Source organism: Solea solea, chromosome 19 (genome assembly GCF_958295425.1).
Source record: "Solea solea chromosome 19, fSolSol10.1, whole genome shotgun sequence".
Taxonomy (NCBI): Eukaryota; Metazoa; Chordata; class Actinopteri; order Pleuronectiformes; family Soleidae; genus Solea; species Solea solea.
This window is the reverse complement of record NC_081152.1, coordinates 11,315,895-11,335,119: the sequence shown is the minus strand read 5'-3', so window position 1 is coordinate 11,335,119 and position 19,225 is coordinate 11,315,895. Positions and strand designations below refer to the sequence as shown.

Sequence of the window (19,225 nt, the reverse complement as noted above, 5' to 3'; positions counted from 1 at the left end):
GAGCTTCATCTGTCGTTTGTCCCACAACTGAAAAAATACAAACTGACATCGTCAGTTTACTGTAATTTAGTATCAAAAGTCTTTTTCTGATATAAAATATTCTTCAGTTTCAGGATTGAGCAAGGTTTTGGGTTTAAATGTGCAAAATGTCAGGTGAAAAATCTTTAAAAACACACATAAACATCACTTTCACTCCATGTACACATGTAAACATTGCCAATTATCAAAAAAATGCATCACGCACATACTTTCAAAGCATTCAAACGTAAAGAAATGATGTTTTCAAGGAAAGCCAACAATTTAAACAAACACAAAAGTTTTGGGGCAAGTCTTTCTATGGTTAACTCAGATAGCTTTAAAATGTATCACATTTAAATTAACAAACATAACTTCCAACATTAGCAACTTAATCAGCTCGTTAACACAAGATGACATACTAGCACATGAACAAAACCCATCTGCACCCCTGAAACCAGGCAAAAGCTCACCAGCTGCTTCTTCCTTGTTTGAACGAGCCTTATTTTGCTCATAGTGGTTCTGGATCCTCAGTCATTTCAACTGTTTGCTCCCACAGACAGAACCTGTGAGTGTGTGTGACTCCAGGTGATTAGCTGATCACACTCAGCTGGTGCACTCAGGCTGGAAGGGGTGTGGCCCACAGTTCACCTCAACAATAGCTCAGTGGTAGGGTGAGTTGTCTTTCAACTAGAAGGCTGTGGGTTCACGTATACGTGCCCTTGAGCAAGACACTTCACCCCATGTTAAAGCGTGTGAATGGCTGAATGGCAGTTCTCTAGTGTAAAGCAGCTCAGCAAGACTAGAAAATCGCTTTATAAATACAGACCATTACCAACTCTTCCTCTGATTTTATTTGGTAGTAACAAAGATAATTAGAGGAAATGTACTGGAGTAGAAGCTGCAAGAAATACAAACATAAACAAATTCAAAAAGTGAATTTTGTACAGTAACAAAGTATTTGTACTTGAAAATGAAAATGAGTCAATTCTAGTCCCTCAGTTAAAACTGGTAATGTGACATAAATGGTAAAGTTAATAAGGTGAAAGGAATACTTCACTGATTTGCATTTAGCTTTGTATTACTAGAATAGGGTTAGTATTTTTGAAAAATGGTGCTTCCCAACCTCAATTTCTCCTGAGTTGAGAAATATCTTCATTCTTTTCTTAGTTACGTGCCCACCAGTGACACTTGGTCCTGTTAGCGTAACTGTTAGCCAAGATGGCGGACACTGTTTACATTCTGGGAATGAGGTCCCGCCCCCCTACAGGTGGGTCTAAAATGTGTGGAATTAGCGTTGCATTTTCAAGCCTCGGACCAAGTGTCACAATTTTTCAAAAATACTACCCCTATTCTAGTAATATGAAGATAAATGCAAAATGGAGAAGTATTCCTTTAAGTTGTTTTTGAAATATGTGCGGGGCAAAATAAGCCTAAATATGGCTTATTTTGAATGATTAATAATCTTGGCTCTCCAAAAAACAAACATAAATGTATTATTATTTAAAAAGTTTGACACTTAGACACGACAATGTTCTTTTTTTTTTCATTTTAATAACTCATCAATGATATATATAAGCCAATAACTCTTCAATAATGAAATGATCAGTTAGTGGAAGTTTAATATTAATGGAAATTAATAAAAAACAGGTATACTTTGACGGTGTTGGATCATAACTGCCTAGATGTTGTAGAAGTTTCTGTTATCGGTCATGTTGGAACTATTGCTATTATTGGTACAAATACATATCTGCTGTTTACTTAAGAGTTTCGAGTATTCATAAAAACAACAAAGAAATTCAGGAGGTTGTGTTTGAGTTGCTCAATCAGTTTTATTCTGGAGAAAGGGAGAAATAATTACTCAAGGAAACAAATCAGAAAGCTTCCATGTGAAGCAGCCCTCAGTCAAATCAGTCCTCTGAACAATCCTTCATTTTCACCCAACAGTCATTTTTTTTTTGTTTTTACATTAAAAGCGATTAGTTCAGACACTAACTTACTTCAAATAAATATATTTGCTTTTCTATTCGATCTTTGTATTAAATCAATCACAGCCAGTCAGGAACCACCTACACCCCATCTGTCAACACACGCACACTCGCAACACGCGATCCACGCTGCCAGCAACCACCCCCTCCAAACACACGTACGTACACACATCAGGCATAATGAATATACAATATGTTACACAGTTACAGTATGTACACTGCCTCTTTTACAGTAAAGACAATAAATGCTTCCCCCATTGCTATTTCTTTCACGCAGAACATATTTAACAGTGAATTAGAAAGAGTGGGAAGTCGTTTCATTCAAAGCCTTTTTCATCGCCTATTTTACAAGCCCCCAAAACACCACTACAAGGATTTTATTGTATAGTATATATATTTATATGTACCTCACGGTTTTACCACTCCCAAAGCAAACAGAAAAAAAACAACAACACTTATTTGTGGCATGTTTCAATGGAAACCAAAAAAGTGACTGAATGCTAATAAGCAATACATTTTTAAAAATAAAATTAGTGGAAGTAAATGTATTCCGAAACCACACGTCCTTACTGAAGTGCTGTGGTTAAAGTACAAAATGGCCCGACATAACACCACGATCCACACTGCTGCTTTTCGTCCCGTCATAAATATCAAGTGTGCAAACAGATGACTTCATAAAACATGGAATTATCCTCAAAGTAAACTCGGACAAACTGACTCGGGAAGTAAAGCAGGGTGTGATTTTTACTCCCGTAAAACAGACTTCATAGCCAACATTTGACGTAAAAATGGAGGAAATGAGCAAAGACAAAGATCTTGGGTTATTTCAGTAGTTGTAAAAGGAGAGAGTTGAACACAAAGCCTATCATTTCTGCCGATAAAAAATAAAGATTTCTCTTTCATTTAATGCTTGAAGGAGATTTTACTCAAGCGTTGATGGACAATGTGGGAATCACAATTTTTAAGAACTTAAGTCCTCTGATTTTGGAAATACAGTTGTCGATTCTCTCAAGTTCTGATTGGTCCCACACTTCTTTGGGAATGACACTATGACCTCTTGAATTATCAGTGTCAATGGTATTCGCCTTCACACATATATATATACACACACACACACACACACCATGGCCTCTCTCACACACGCATGCATGCGCACTCGATTAAATTAACTTGCTTCACGTGGAACCCTCAGCAGCAGAGTGAGGCATCATAGGATTCCAGTTTCACTCAATGGGAGAAACAGAGATGACTGAGAAGCACTGTACAGATTTAGTGCAATCATACTTAGTATTATAAATGGAAGGAAATCTACACAAAGGTACAATAGATGCTGTAAAGCGCACACACACAGTCCAGTTGTAAAGGATATGTATCAATTCTTCTTTGAAGTGTTAAAAGTGTGAGACAAAATGTAACAGAAAACACAGGCTCTCAATGACAGAGTTCAGAAACTTAAGCCTTGTTCAGACCTGGCATGAACATCCGTCCTCAGTGACCCGATCTCATGGATATTGGATCTTAATACCAGGTCAGAACGTGGTCTTATAAGACCCCCGTGAGCCGGTAAAGGAAATGGAGGGAGTTTGAAAAAAATTAAAATAAAGTAAATGATGTAATGTGTGATGGAAGTGCGACGCAAATTTGTAATAGCACAAAGTGCTGAATGAACGAGCCAAATTGTGCCTACAACTTTAGCAGCATACTTCCTGTAACTCTTTCAAATACTGAACCTCATCACCTGGAAACACTGATGGAAAACGCTGAAGAAACAACTTGGAGAAACAGGAACTAAGGTTTTTCTTCATGGGTTCTTTGAATTGTGTCTGTCCTCTCACAAGATTTCTCACATCATGACGACACACACTTTTCCCACAAAAATAAAGACAGCATCAAATCTGCAAAACTTGCCTCTGTCTCCCTCAATCTGATCATCTCTCGACTTTGAAACAGTGACTACTACAGTTTTATGTGCACTATGTTCCTTTATTGACTCCGCTAAGATCTCACTATGTCACCATATCACCTTGCTGCTTCTTTCTCCTCCTTTCTCTGAACGCTATAAAATCTCACAGATAAATATTTGGGTTCTTACATTCACATGTGATGCACTGTGTTTTTTTTGGCATGTGTACAGTGAATAGTGTAAAAAACTGAGATTTGTAGTAAGAGACACAATTCGCACACAAACGGGCTGTGAGTTTTTGACAGCTCTTTAAGTACTGTATCAGCAAGGGGACAGAATACGGAGCCCCTTTATTGCACTTATGTGTAAAATGGGAGATGGGAGATTGAATGGGAATAAAAATGTGGTCAGGTGAGTAATCAGATTATGTCTATGAATACTGATTATCACCTCTCTCTAGGAAGGGCATCATGGAGAAAATACTCTTTTACTTTCCACCCATGCACACGTTCGTGACGACTCACAGAACAAAGAGGGGGCATTTTAATGTAACTGGGTCAAAGACATTCTTCCATCTGTGACTGGTTTTGTAAGGTGTCCAACACATGTCACACACACACTTTGTCTCTCACACACCACCACCACCACCACCCACTCACACTACCAGGATCTTAACTTCATCCTGCTCATCAGGCCGGTAAAAGAAGGGGATGCAGGGGTTCTCTCCGAGGAAGGGGGCTGATCTTAGCAACCCCTGTGGGTTCTGGATCTCATGCAGCAGCTGCATGATCTGCTGGGCTGTGCCGTCCTCTTTGGGCACCAGGGGGTTGGAGTCGGTCGGGACTGATCCCATCAAATGCGCCTGTGACGACGAGGCCTCCATGCCTGTGGAAGGCTCCGACAGAGGAATGACCTCCATGGCTTCTGCAGCCGACAAACAGAAGAGGTAAAAGTGGTGTTTTTATAGAAAGGAAATGATCATGTCAGTATCAATGTCACTGTAACTCAGAAGTACAACTCTGGAACAGTTTCCGACTGCACATCAGATCCTCGGCATGAATAGATGAAAAAGAAAAAGGATGGAACACTTTGAGTTGTGGATTGAGAAGATGAATTTAACCCCTGTAAGCCCTCCCTCATATATGATGAATATGAAAATGAATAAAAACTGCAAATGAAAAGTGTTCTGTTGCATAAGTTTGTAACCTTGTTATGGTGAGCTTGGTCCCCTTTGAAAAAAGACATCTTGAATCTTGAGGGATTTCCAGAATAGATTAAGGATAAACAAAACAAATAATAGGATGTATGACTGCTGTGCTTACCCTCTCCACTGACAGCGTTCAGCTCCATGCCTGTATAAGCTTGGTGCTCGAGATGAGTGTGATCATCCACAAGAGGAACCAGGTCAGGGTTCATGGTGCCGGCGACAGCTCCAGCGTAACGACTGTACCAACCATTCCTCTCAGCCACCAGCCTCATCACCAAATCCTGCAGTTCTGCCAGCTTTGCCTGGTGCACAGAAGAGACACAACAGGATAATCAGTTTGTGGGAGAACACAAAGCTCTTGTTCCTTCGGTAACAATGTGAAAAATCTACTATTGATTTAAGAAATGTTGCTTAGTGCATTTAAGATTTGTAAAACCTCATTGAGCTCTTGCTCCAATTACATTTAATTTAATAACATCCATTGTGAGGTTCAAGTGCCGAAGTGTCTACTTATTATGATTTGGGGGGAAAAAAAAAGAACATACAAACCAAAACAAGTGATGCTCCACAGAAAACAGGCAGAATCATTCATCAACACGGTCACAGTACCTTCATCTCCTCCTTGTCCTGAGCCAGCATGCTGATGTACTGCTCCTTCTCCTGGTGTTTCTGCTTCATGATGGCTCGCTGATTCTGGTACAGTGCAATGTACTCTCCTGGAATGAAGGAGAAAACATCGCCGTATCACAAAGTTATATATTGATGGTCTGAATGTCTGTAACTCACTGTGAGGCACGTACATTCACATACAAAGCTCATCCTAGACTAGCAATTCACTCAAACTTAGCTGCATTTGAAAATTGCTTTTCCCTCTCATGTCTCATGTCCATAAAGTCAAACACAACTGTGGAAGTGCACGACATAAACACTTTACAGCCACTGTTACACAATGTCACACTAAATGAGGAGATATTAAGAGTAATATTAGTGATACCACATACTGCACTTTTAAGCCACTCACACAACAATGTGGAAACTGAACTGCAACAGCCCTACTGATTTCTCGTCGTTCTCACCTATTGTGTCGGTCTCTCCGGACAGCTGGATGCAGCGGTGCTCCAGCTCCTCCACCCTCTCCTTCAGATCAGCCTTCTCCTGCATGAGGGAGGTGAAACGGTGCTGAAGCTTCTCCATGGCAGCTTGCAGGGCCTGATGAACTTCTACAGGCACTCCTCCTTCTAAGCCAAAGAGTATACATTACAATCACATCCTGCGTCCTACACACATGAACTCTTGAACCTCAACTCTTGCTATACTTCACCTGAATGCTCATGACCATGTTCACAGTGACTATGTTGGCCCTGAGTGTGATCATGCTCGTGTTGATGGCCGTGATCGTGTTCATGGCTGTGATCGTGTTCATGTTGATGGTCGTGATCGTGTTCGTGGCTATGGTATTGGTGTTCATGGCTGAGGGCCACGGTGGCCTGGTGCCGGGCCGCCATGTGGAGCCTGTGCTCCTCTTCAAGTAGCCTTCTTGCCTCATCCCTCTCTGCCTCCAAATGAGCCAGAGCTCCACGGATAAAGTCCTCCTGCAGGAGGACGGGACATCTGTTTATTCACTGAGTTTCACATATATACCGATGATTTAAATGGCTCATTCACACCATACAAAGTAAAGGCTCTGAACAGCCACCACCCTCCTCACCATCTCTTTCTGGCTTTCAAAGTCTTCAGGTATAACTATGGAGGACGACTTCTTTGGGCTCTCTTCCAGTGACTGGCTTTCCACTCCATCTCCTAAATGACATTATGAGTTAGACTTTTACAAATATCATTTCCAATTTCTTAAATGTGTGCTTCCAACCTTTAGCAATTATTGGTCACATTCACAGTGTGGGTTTAGAGCCTGCAACTGCAGCTTTACCATCAACTAATATTGTCCTGCCACAGTTGTATGTACACTTCTAATGATATATGTTCACTAAATTGAACTGCTGGTGCTACATATCTGCCAGTGTAAGATGTCCCCTTGTTTCTTGAGAAAGAAGTTACAGTTTCTATTTACTAGACTATTGTTTAATTTCTCTCAAAATAAATATGAAATAACAAGTGACCGAATTCCAAATGAAAGCCACAAAAACAAATATAAAGCAAGGTACTCGCCAGTGACAATAAATTAAAAAGAAGGGGAAAAGCAAACCCTACCTTGGTCTCTTGATGACGATGATGCCAGAGCTGAGCTGTTGAGAAGTTCCCTCACCTCAGCCTTCAGCTGCTCATTGTCTCCGATTAACTTCGCCAAACGGTCCTGTAGGGGGAGACAGGGAGTCAGTGACAGAAGGTCTCATTGTGTCACAGGCTCATATAAAAACATTTGAAGGTAAGGTCTTATTTCTGAGTCACGCACCTGCGTTTGCTTGAGCTGACCGTGGCTGATCTCCAGCTGTGTACGACCGTGGCTTTCGTCATGCTGCAGCCGGTCCATGAGCTGACACTGCTGCAGATACTGGTGGTGGAGCTGCTCTCTCTCCGAGACCAGGGCCTGGTAGGCAGCATAGTACTGCTGCAGGTGAGCCACAACCTGGTCCCTCTGCGCCATCACACCCTGACCTTCCTGGCCTTTCAATTCCAGCTGGAGGCGGGAGAATGATGGTGTGTAAAGCATTTGTTTATCTCTTTCTGTGGAAGCCACAATCATATATAGTCAAATCTGCACAAGTGGTGTATGCGAGTGACCATACCTGCTCCTTAACATTGTGCAGTTCCTCTTGCAGTTCACCCATTCTGCGAGCCAGCTCCTTTTTCACGTGTTGCTCTGACTGGATGGCGGTGGTCAGCTCCATGTTCTCATTAGTCTGTACAAATGAAACGGAAACAGACACTTTAGCTTAAGGCAGTGATGAAACTCCAATCAGGAAGTACAGCAATTTCAAAAGAAGTCAGATAAATTATAGTAGTTTGTTTTTCCTTCTTCTTCTTCTTTTTTTTTCTTTTTCTCAGCCTTACCAGTTGGACAAAACCATTCTGCAGTTCAGCCAGCTGATCCTTCAGTGTGCGGTTTTGGGTGAGAGCGCGGCTAATAGTGGCCTTGTCTGACTGAACGTCCTCCAACATGCGCCGGCGATCTGCTGCCTCCTCGGTTTGGCTCTCCACCTGCCGCTCCATCTCCCCGAGGCGCGTCTCCTGCTCTGCACAGAGGCGGCTCAGCTGCTCGTTGTCTCTCAGCTGGGGCAAAAATGACAAAGATGAAGTGGTACAACTGATCATCTTTGAAACGTTCAGCAAACCAGCGTGTCGCTCATATAAAATAACACCAGGTAATAGCTACCTGTGCTTGATACTGTGCAGTAAGAGCTTCTTTCTCTTGCTGTATTCTGTTGAGGTTCTCTTCCAGCGCTATCTCATTCTCTGACGGCCCCGAGGGCTGAGTCTCTGCATTATCCTGAGGATCTTTCTCCTGGGACAATAATGCTGGAGGAAAAGAAGGAGCGGGGTGTTCTCAAGTTTAGCAACATTGCCACAATGAGATACACTACACTGCGGTGGCTGTGACATCTGCATGTGCACAGCAATTACACGTTATCTTAAAAAAAAAAAAAAAAGGTAAGTATAATCTAGCAAAAAAGGAGAAACGATAGAACACATAGACAAACAACACATCACTTAAAGACTCCTAATGAATAAGTCTATTCAAATTTTTTTTGCCATCTGAAGTAGACTTTGCTTGATCTAAGAACCTCCCTCATGAATCAGGTATATACTGATCTCCAAAGATCTGTGGAGAGCCATTAATCATTTTGTCAGGTAATCATGTCAGGCTTTTAAAGTAGGAAAAGTGGTGAGAAAAGAGAAGAAGCAGGTGATTTGAGCAATACCTGCATTATTTTTCAGCTCCGTGATGCTGGCCTCCAGCTCCTGGACTCGACTGATGTTTCTGTCCCTCTCCTCCGCAACCAACGACACCTGTGCAGACATGAGACAGACATCAAACAACCACAACAACAAAAACAACAACAACCAAGAACACTCTTTATTTCCTTAGCTACAGTAAAATAAAGACTGTGCTGATGTTGGTGAATGGTTAACCTGTGTTAACAGCTGTTCTGTTTTGTCCTTCCACACACGGCCCTCCTGCTGGATCTGCTCTGCGTAGCAGTCCCTCTCCATTTTCAGCTGGGAAAAAGACTCCATCAGCTACAACATCACAAAGTAAGGGAAAAGTTAGTTAGTAACATTAGTTTTACAAGACCTGGTGATAATTAGAGGTAAAAAGAGGACATACAGTTAAGTGGAGAAGTGTAAAATACAGGTTCCTGCAAACAAACCTGATGATTGTGTGTCTCTAGTTGCTGTTTCTCTTCCACTAGTAACTGGACCTGCTGGTTGACACTGCTAGGATCTGACTGATTGGAGCACTGGAGATGGAGAAAATGAAGGACACGCAAGGTGAACGTGAAGAAAATGTCACATCAAAAGTTTAAGTGAATGTTCGGTGCAAAATGACGAGCTTGTGTTACGTACCTGTTGCAACATAAGGTCAGCCATCTCGAGTCTTTTGTGCAGATCTTCCACCTCCAGCCTCATTGCTCCATTCTCCCGCGTCATCAGTTTCAACTGCTCGGACAACTCTGAGCTCTGCTGCTTCGACTCATCACTCACATTGCTGCCAACATAAACACAAGATGCAGATTGGTCATCATTTCTAACAGACCACATTCTAAAAGCACTCGGGAGATTGTGATCCTGCCATGTGTTGCTTTATGTTCAATTTAATGAGCATTTCTACTTCTTAGCAAATCTTCTGTGGGAATCATATTGAGTCACACTTGTGTGTGGTAGGATAAAGTGACTTACTTTACTCGAAACACCTCTAGCCTCAGGGTGTCTCTCTCTTTTTCAAGCTCCTTGTTGTGCTGAAGATTAAAAAATAAACATATTAAAGGCAACCAACAGCAGCATAACAAAAACATCTCAGAATATATTGAATTAAATGCATGCATATGCCTTACTAATTTCAGTATAATGACTCGACTACCAACCTTATCAAATTGTTTCTGCTGTGATGAAACAGAAGAGAGAGTACGCTCAAGCTCGGACACTCTCTGCTTTGCTGACTGTAGGCGGCTGTTTAGCTCCTCTGCATCAGCTATGCGTACGCAGAAACACACAAACAGGGCCACACAAACTGTTAATTACCTTTGCTTTGGGGGTACATGTTCATTTAATACGGTTACTGTATGCACCACAAAAACACACAAACCAGCTTTTTGTCGCGCAGCCTGTTGTGTGTATTGTAGTGCAGTTTGTAGCTCTGATTTCTCCGATACCAGTATACCAATCGTCTGGATGTGAACCTACGAAGAGGACAGGCAAACCGAATGAGTCTAATGTCCTACATGGATTAAAAAGTTTGAATAAATGTTTGTCTAGAGGTGTAATCAGAGGAGGGAGGGAGGGAGGGAGGTTTGGGGTGAGGAGGATGTGCTGGGATTCAAAAATTACCTGTAATTGCTCCCGCATGGCTCCCTGCTCTTTTGAAAATCTCTGCTCAAATTCTTTTCTCTCCTGAAGGAAGGGGAAAAAAGATTAGGAATGGCCAAGCAGGAAGTAAAGAGTTCAGTGGACTGGAAAACATGATGACAGGAATGAACGGACAGATAAGCGAGACATAGGGAGAAAAAATGTTTACCTTCTGTAGCTGGTCTGTGAGCTCCTGCGATTGCTGTGCCTGCCAGATCAACAGGATATCATTTTCAGTTAGGGAAAGAACAACACGTCTTTTTAAAGAGCATTGTAACACAATACTGTAAAACAGAACAAACATTGTGGCATAAAAAACCCTAATCTGTATTGCAGAGAGGATAGAGAAGAGGGATTTAAATAGTGAACCTGGTGTGTTGAATATTTATGATTCCGGTATGTTTTTCATATGGATAAAAATGTATTGTTGTTAAAATTTGAAATTGGAATGAAAAAAAAAGTCTTGATTAGGCACCTCTAACAAGATGAACAGTAGCTCCGCTGTAATAACAAATACATTTTTATGAACCCGAGAGAAAGATAAATAAATAACATGAATGATAACATGTAGCGTGTGGTTAATAAAGGTGACATGTAAGATGCAAACAGAACATGCTCTGACATGGTAATATATTGCAGTCATGCAGTAAGAGATCACACAGAGGTATGCAGAAAAAGACACACACACACAGCCGCTTACCAGCTGGTCTAGCTGGGTATTGAGCTGAGAGTTTGTTACGGTGGTGGACTCCAGGGCAGCTGCCAGTTCCTGGTTACGACTCTATCACGTGCACACATGCATCCGGGATAGAAAAAATAGAAAGAAAAAACAAAACAAGAGAGGGATAAAGTGTGGTGGCAAAAGTCAAACTAAGAACACATGACAGGAGGAAGAAAATAAAATAAAATGTGAAAGACTGACATGGAGCCTAACAACAGCACCTTAACATGTGAAACACAAATGTTTTACAATAATGAGATGGGACAATACTTGATGGTTGTTAAACCAGTTGAAAACTCCTCACAACCTTCATAAACACATACTTGTGATATTTGCATAATGTGGAGAGGATCTACATGAGCTCAGACAAGCGCTGAACTTCTACATTCAACTCAATGCACCACTCTATAAGGCATTCCACACAGAGTAGTTGTTAAAATAATATTATATCGTGTAAAAGGGGCAAACAGAAGGTTCTAGTCCATACCATAAAGACAACTTCACTAGTAACTGTATAAGGAAAAACACAATAATACATGACTCATGAAATCAAGTGCATAGGGTAGACTATGACATGGATAGAAGAACATCATGTTGATGGTGAGCTGAGCTTTACTATATATTGAGACATACTGTGATAAACAAAATCATCCATTTATTTAAAGCTAACATGAAGCCATACAGGACAGCAGAGAAGTAAGCATTCTGTAGCTAGTGCTGTACATTCCACAGCATGCAGGGTCTACTGTGTGGGGCAACCGACCTCCTAGTTTGTTTTTCAAATTTCATAACAGGTCATTAATACACAGACAATTGTGATCTTACCTCCAGTTCTCTTTCGCTGAGGGCAGGTGCTCCGTCTCCGTTCACATAAGCTGCAGATGACTGAAACAACACAGGCCATCATATTAATTCAGACTCTAAAAGTTACCTTAAATGCATTACCTAGTAGTTTTACTGTTGTGTATAAGGTAGGCATTCATATAGAAAATAATGTATGTGGCTAAAAGACAAAGGTGCTTAAAGGTGAAGCATAGTGGGGAGGTTAGGCAGAATGCTTGTTATTCGTCATATTAGTAATTTAGGTAAAAGGTCACTGATAAATACTGTGTCTCAGTACATTTTGCTTTTGACAAAACCAAACCAGGTTCAGAGGAAATAATGATTCAAATTTAGGATGTCAGTGTGCTTGGGGCAATTGGGAACATCTTGAAGTTTTCAAAAAGCTTCCAGTGTGTCCCAGCAATTAACTAATGCACCACCCCCTTGTTGAAGGTTTGCGACGGCTGTGGCGTGTTATTGTTAAAAACCCACCACTGTATGAGAATCGTACCTCAGAGACCAGCCCGTTGAGTTGCTGTGAGAGCTGCCGCAGGCTCTCGGTGGAAGACAGTGGTCTGCAGGATAACAGACATTGAGGCACACACACACACAGACAAACAGACAAACATTATTATGATTGCAAATAATGTGCAAAAAAATATAAATGAAAAAATTAAAACCCACTTATAGGACTTAATTGAAAGGGGTTATTATTTCAGGGACACAGGCGAATCAAAGTTGTGGAAGAGCAAAAACATGGCATAAAAACATAAGCTCAACACACATGCATACATATGTCTCTCTGTGTTACGTTTGATTAGATGCAAGGGACTAAGTGGCAACTGGGTGTCAGGTAACTCGCCTATTTTCCTCTGTGAAACTTTCATTGCCATTGGTATCAGGGTAGTCCTGCAGAGAGAGAGATCAAAGAAGAATAGCATTAGAGACATAAGGGTAAGAAGACCCAGAAGAGAAGAAAGACGATCAAGAAGCATGCATCTGTGAGATTAAACAACACGTTAACCACAAAAAGTGGATGTGGTGGAATGGTTGATTTTATTATTTTGTTTTATCACATACATATTTTCATAAAAATCCATCAAATAGCAACAAATTCATGAGTCATAATGCTAAGGCTGATCACTGTAGACATGCAGGAATGAGAATTACAAACACAGGAATGAGAATAACAAAAACAAGATGAGATAGAGAGGAAGAAAAGGATCGAGACAAAATGAGACACACCTGCACGTCAGTGTTATGACTGGCAGACTCAGTGATATTAGTAGTGTTAGGCACAGCGGGGTTAGACACGGGTGAGCTGTCCTCTAGCAGCTGAGGAACTGAAGATCCGACGGGCTCCATGTCAGCAAAAGTCTGAGGCGACACATACACAAAACACTCAAACACTAGTTTCATGGCAGGAAAATTAGCGGTTGATCATTAATATAAGGAAACAGCAAGACTGCACGGATGCTGCAAACTTTGTATGTACATGCATGAAAACAGGTTGAAATGATAAGGTCAGTCTTGATGTTTACACAGAAATACAAATGACAATTGATGGGGGGAAAGGACATAGAAGCACATATAAATGGTTGCCATTTATTTATTTTGATTAAAACATTGCTGCAGAAAGGTAGAACTGAGACCAAACTGTGTGAATATAACAAATCTTTCTCCAGCAGCTTACTATGACTTGATGTAAGCATGATATTTAGGTTAAAACAACACCTTTATGACTTGATGGAAACAAGGCAAAGAAAAAAAAAGACGATGAAAGGTGTTCCAAGTTAATAATGAAAACAGACTACAAATATTTCTTGTTTTTCCAGATGCATGTTTGCATGATGCACACGGGTGCAGATAACACATGCCAAGACTCATATACTGTTCCTTAACTATTTATGCACTCTTGACATGGATTTTAAAGGCAAAGATCCATTATACAAGAAATTCCACTCAAATTTTATCCACCCTGTGCTTTCTGGTCTACGTTACGTTCAGAATAATTGCACTTGACATCAAAAGGGAGGTAACAACAGGGAAGAGAGGCAATGAGAGTCATAGCAAAAGGGTGCAGAAAGAAAAAAACAGGCAGGGGAAAGGACAGAAAGAAAGGAAAGAGAAGGAAAGAGAAGGAAAGAGAGAGAGAAAACACAGAGGCTCACCTGACTGTTTCCATAAGAAGGTAGGGCAACTCCATTGCTTTGACTAATTGCTTTCAGAATAGTGTCAAACTACAGGAAAGAAGAAGGAAACAAAGACGGAGAGTGAAAGATTTGTAAAGGAGGAGAGAATGGTGTGGAAAGTGATAGTGATATAGACACACAGGCACAGAAATGCTGTTGCTAAAGAAATCTTAGATGGGGAAGGAGGGTTCAGAAAAGAGGAGGGCGGGTGAAGAGGACAAACTCAGACTTACATGGGCAGTGCTAGAGGTCAGTAAGTATTGACTGCATGTTATAGAACCCTATCTGAAGTAGAATTTCTCACATAAAATTAAATTATATTGAAAGCAGTGGCACAAAACATAATTATTTCAATTTTTTACACATTTGATCATATCTTCCTTTGTTATTAGATGCAATAATTACTGGTAATCAGAAACACAGGTAGAATAAATCTATAGCATTCCTTCTATTAAATGCTAAAGAATCAAAGTGCAGTTCAAAACCAGGCAAAACAAAGAACTAAAGAACAAACATAAACAAACTCTTGTTGATTACTCCCAACTCAGACTCAACATGCTCATGTCCAGTGTCACAGTGTTTGATGGCTGCCAGTCTTGGAACAACAAAGGACAGAAACAAGACTTGGCAGCAGTGAGCTCTGAAACACTGGTGAGCCCAGATTCCAATTAGGATAAGAGACATTCTGACTGACATGGTCTGCGACCCGTGTCTGAAAGCTATGTGCTTGAGTCACATGCCTAATGTGACTCAGGCAGTACACAAGTCCAAACACTGGCCCTGTTACTACATGTCAAAACAGACAAGTCAAAATTATAATTATGACACATCAGTTATCAATTCTATAATCCTTCCACATTTGCCCCCCCAGTGAATTAAATTAAAAAGAAATTAAAACCAACATCTTATCATTCATAGTGTCAAAGATCTGAACTGGTTTACTTTTAACTTGTGCTAAATAATATTGGCATGCTGGAAATTTCTGTGGTAGTTGAGAGACAAGCTAATAAACATTATTGTCAACGTATGACTTGTCCAGAAAAAAACACTGTAAATGTAAATGCAGCTTCTGTGTTGTTGGCAGTGTTTGTTTTTTAAAGCCGAGAGGAAAGCATTTGCTTGACAGTAATCCAGTCACATTAGCTCACCCTAAGCAAAATGTTTTGTGATCACTGGCCAAGCAAGCCATTGCAAATCATTTGATTTCAAGTAAAACAAACAATGTAGCACATAATCTACCAAAATGGATCCCTTTTAATCAGATCTTCTCTTTTTGTATATATATGCATGTGCTCAGTTCCAGACTTTTTAGCACAGCGGTTTTTACAATCCTGAAAAACACTTTTACATGGTTACACTAGGTTTGACCAATCACACATACATCAACTGTCAAGTGCAAAGAATAAGACATATTTGACAAAGAAGAACTAAGCAACAAGCATACCTAAAAAAAGAAAAGATTAGACATTACTTACATTAATTGGAGAGTTTCTATCTGTTGAAGGTGCATCGTATTGGCCCTGACCCTTCACCTTCCTCTTCTTCTTGGATGATGCTCCACCACCACCACCTCCTCCACCTTTCTCTACTCCCACACTAACAGGGGAGCTCTTCTGCTGAAATTCCTTCAGCTGAGAAGCACATTAGAGGAGAAAACAATAGCTATATTAACAGGAATGCATAAAGTATTTCTTGACTGACAAAAACCTACCTGATATACACACACTACACAATTTTATTTCATCATTCTGCACTGATCCAGCAGTGGCTGTAATCTTACAGGTATGTGCCTGAACCAAGTTTTTCCAGAGTATTTCTGATCTACTGGAATCTTTACACACGACTATCTCTAAGGTTAAGTATAGTTATAGTAGGAACCCACTATAAGTGAAGGTCTTGTCAAGCTAAATTAATGCAAAATTTATTTGATCCGAGACGGAGATGAATAATAAATACATCAGACAGCTTCAGTTTCAATAGAAGACTGGGCCACGTTTTCAACTAATTATTTACTCTTACGTGGACCTGTTTATACAGTGGGTTAGTTCTTAACCAAACAAAATGTTGGTCTGTTGTGGCAAAGAAACATCATCTATTTGTAGATGGCTCATGTGACAGATGAAGCATACTTAAACAAGCCTGGGTGGGTTTGGCTATGGGGCCTGTGTGGCAGCTGTCGTGTAGGACCAGAGAGAATCACAGGAGAGTGAACTACGGGAGCCTCTGCAACACTGCGATTGAATCGCAGCGACATGACAAGTATTAAAACACCGCGTCGACTCAGTTGGAACCATTGTAGGGGAGCAAATAAAATGCTGACAAGTCATTTTCCCGCAGCTAACAATTCACAGTTGCTAAGGCCATCTTTCTGGTCACCCACACATTACAACTAGCTAACGCTAAAGCTCACAGCGGGACAGGGAAGGGGTGTCAGCTGTCAAAACAAGTCCCCGTCATTCTATCCAGCTAACTGAGCTAAAATGCTAACACAGTATTTGCTTTACTCTATGATTTTTTTCAATTGGTTCGCCGTTTTCTCAGACAACAGAGACATAACGTGAGACAACATAACGCTATCCGTCTGCTCAACTAATGTGACAACATTTACGTTCACATATTAATTACCAAGTGATAATTAGCCGAGTTGCTAAATGCTAACATTAACCTGTCTTCGTTAGCACGTTAAGATCAGCTAATACCTGCATTTGAACGTTAGCTAAATAAGACACGTGAACGCAATGGGTAAATGGAGATCGGTGAATGAAAATCACTGACTGGTGAGGTGGTGGCGGGGGGTGTAAATAAATTAAGTACTAAAAACAGCCTCCATAATACCGAGAAAGTTAATGCTATCAGTAAAGGCCCCAAAGAAACAGTGGTCTTTCCTGCTCCGTGAAGCCTCCGGGGGAATAGTTTAGGAGGGACAAGCGGAAGCGCAGAGGTCGGACGACGTGTAATGACAACACCCCTACTCCGTAAATACATTTGAAACAGAACAAGGAAAAACACCAGCGACATAATCGCGCAAACCAAAACAGGATCAGTAATCGCAGAAATTATAAAATAGGTCAGTAGAAATGAACGGTACCTTTTTCTTAGCTGCAGCCAGTTTAATTTGCCTGCTCTGGTCGGCCATCCTGCTGCTCTGCTCCACGGACCGAACCACGTCATCAATTTGGTGCCTGGTGGTGTCTTCGCATGTAGGGGGCGCAGTCCAGGCTGTGATTCGACATCTACGGCTATGATCCTCATAAAAGTTCGTCTGTCCAGCCTCTACAACACACACACACACACACACACATAACCAGTTAATGGCCAACCCTAACCTTAATCCACCACACACATTTTAGCCCTAAATTTAACCAGTTTCTTTCTCACTGAGACCAAAACTGGTCCCAATGATGACTACTGGTCCTGACAAGGTCAGTGTTTATACCAGACATGGTCCTGGAGAGGTAACAAATACAAGTGCGCGCACACACACGTGAGAGTTGGAGCCAACATATTTTAACAGTTAAGTAGATTTATTCATGCAGAGCATATTATTAAAGCAAGAAAATACATCAGAGTCTATATTGTGAACTAAAAGCAACTGATAAAAAGCAACTCATCAGATATTTGTCATATCAGACAATCTGTTTACTCATCAACACATTATCTTACATGGTCACACACACACAAACAAACATACACAATCATTTGTGAGGCGCTGTGCAGAAAAATACTTTTATGTGAATATGTCCATGGTTATATATCATATAATTCCTACCTCTTTTATTAACAAATAGTTAATTAAAAAACAATGGTAGGTTTTAGATTATGTCATTATCAAATTCAAGCGATTGATCTTTTGAAGTTCATCATCATTAGGGTAAGTTTGACTTAGATTTATGTTTGCGTCCATGTTAGGGATCAACCACTTATTACATTTCAGCTGTCACTTCCTCAAACATTGTGTCATAGCTCCTCCTACACTGCATACAATCAAACGCACAGCCAGCTCTTCCACTTCAATTAAAAGGGTGTGTAAAACATTGACATACTGAGAAAGAAATGAAAGCAAGAAAGAAGGCAGAATTTGTAGATGTCTTTGTAGATTAAAGACAATTGTTAAAAACACATTCATATTCACATACAAGTAATATAAGTAACTGATAAAGCAACTGATAAAAAGCAACTCATCAGATATTTGTCATATCAGACAATCAGTTTACTCATCAACACATTATCTTACATGGTCACACACACAAACAAACATACACAATCATTTGTGAGGCACTGTGCAGATAAATACTTTTATGTGAATATGTCTATGGTTATATATCATATAATTCCTACCTCTTTTATTAATAAATAGTTAATTAAAAAACAATGGTAGGTTTTAGTTTATGCCATTATCAAATTCAAGCGATTGATCTATTGAAGTTCATCATCATTAGGGTAAGTTTGACTTAGATTTATGTTTCCGTCCATGTTAGGGATCAACCACTTATTACATTTCAGCTGTCACTTCCTCAAACTTTGTGTCATAGCTCCTCCTACACTGCATACAATCAAACGCACAGCCAGCTCTTTCACTTCAAGTAAAAGGGTGTGTATAACATTGAGATACTGAGAAAGAAATGAAAGCAAGAAATAAGGCAGAATTTGTAGATGTCTTTGTAGATTAAAGACAATTGTTAAAAACACATTCATATTCACATACAAGTACTATAAGTAGGCCTGAACAGAGGACTGTGCTATGTATACATATAATTACTGTAAATACAATCAAATCTGTTGAAAATTCACAGCAGTGACTGAATTATCAATCTTAGGAGAGTAGCCATAAAGTGTACTGTAAATGGCAGTCCA

General features: G+C 40.3%; 1 protein-coding gene across 6 annotated transcripts; it reads right to left on the bottom strand.

The window, feature by feature from the left end:
- Nucleotides 1–1,822: 1,822 nt before the first annotated feature.
- On the bottom strand, nucleotides 1,823–17,599 carry golga2 (golgin A2). Of its 6 annotated transcripts, none has more exons than XM_058617762.1 (28): nucleotides 17,460–17,599; nucleotides 15,847–16,002; nucleotides 14,351–14,419; nucleotides 13,425–13,556; nucleotides 13,042–13,088; nucleotides 12,691–12,754; nucleotides 12,183–12,242; nucleotides 11,337–11,417; nucleotides 10,806–10,844; nucleotides 10,619–10,681; nucleotides 10,377–10,470; nucleotides 10,156–10,262; nucleotides 9,971–10,029; nucleotides 9,638–9,779; nucleotides 9,442–9,531; nucleotides 9,203–9,310; nucleotides 8,992–9,079; nucleotides 8,445–8,587; nucleotides 8,123–8,341; nucleotides 7,858–7,971; nucleotides 7,524–7,748; nucleotides 7,322–7,424; nucleotides 6,822–6,913; nucleotides 6,435–6,705; nucleotides 6,190–6,351; nucleotides 5,723–5,829; nucleotides 5,229–5,415; nucleotides 1,823–4,830 (listed from the first exon to the last, which is right to left on the bottom strand). In XM_058617762.1, exons 1-28 carry the CDS (start codon nucleotides 17,505–17,507, stop codon nucleotides 4,562–4,564), a joined length of 3,339 nt encoding a protein of 1,112 aa, XP_058473745.1. In that variant the 5' UTR covers nucleotides 17,508–17,599; the 3' UTR covers nucleotides 1,823–4,561. The 6 variants fall into 6 exon arrangements, with proteins under 6 accessions (XP_058473745.1, XP_058473747.1, XP_058473749.1 ...); XM_058617764.1 differs by having other exon boundaries at nucleotides 6,190–6,348; XM_058617766.1 differs by lacking the exon at nucleotides 11,337–11,417.
- Nucleotides 17,600–19,225: the final 1,626 nt, after the last annotated feature.

What these genes read in the sequence shown, in the direction of transcription:
- golga2 (XM_058617762.1), bottom strand. Translation starts at nt 17,507, where the DNA reads ATGGCCGACCAGAGCAGGCAAATTAAACTGGCTGCAGCTAAGAAAAAG. An exon ending in ACATGGTCATGAGCATTCAG is followed by an intron (nt 6,352 to 6,434) that starts GTGAAGTATAGC and finishes TCTTTGGCTTAG; the next exon opens with AAGGAGGAGTGCCTGTAGAA. An exon ending in CGGAGAGACCGACACAATAG is followed by an intron (nt 5,830 to 6,189) that starts GTGAGAACGACG and finishes CCTTCATTCCAG; the next exon opens with GAGAGTACATTGCACTGTAC.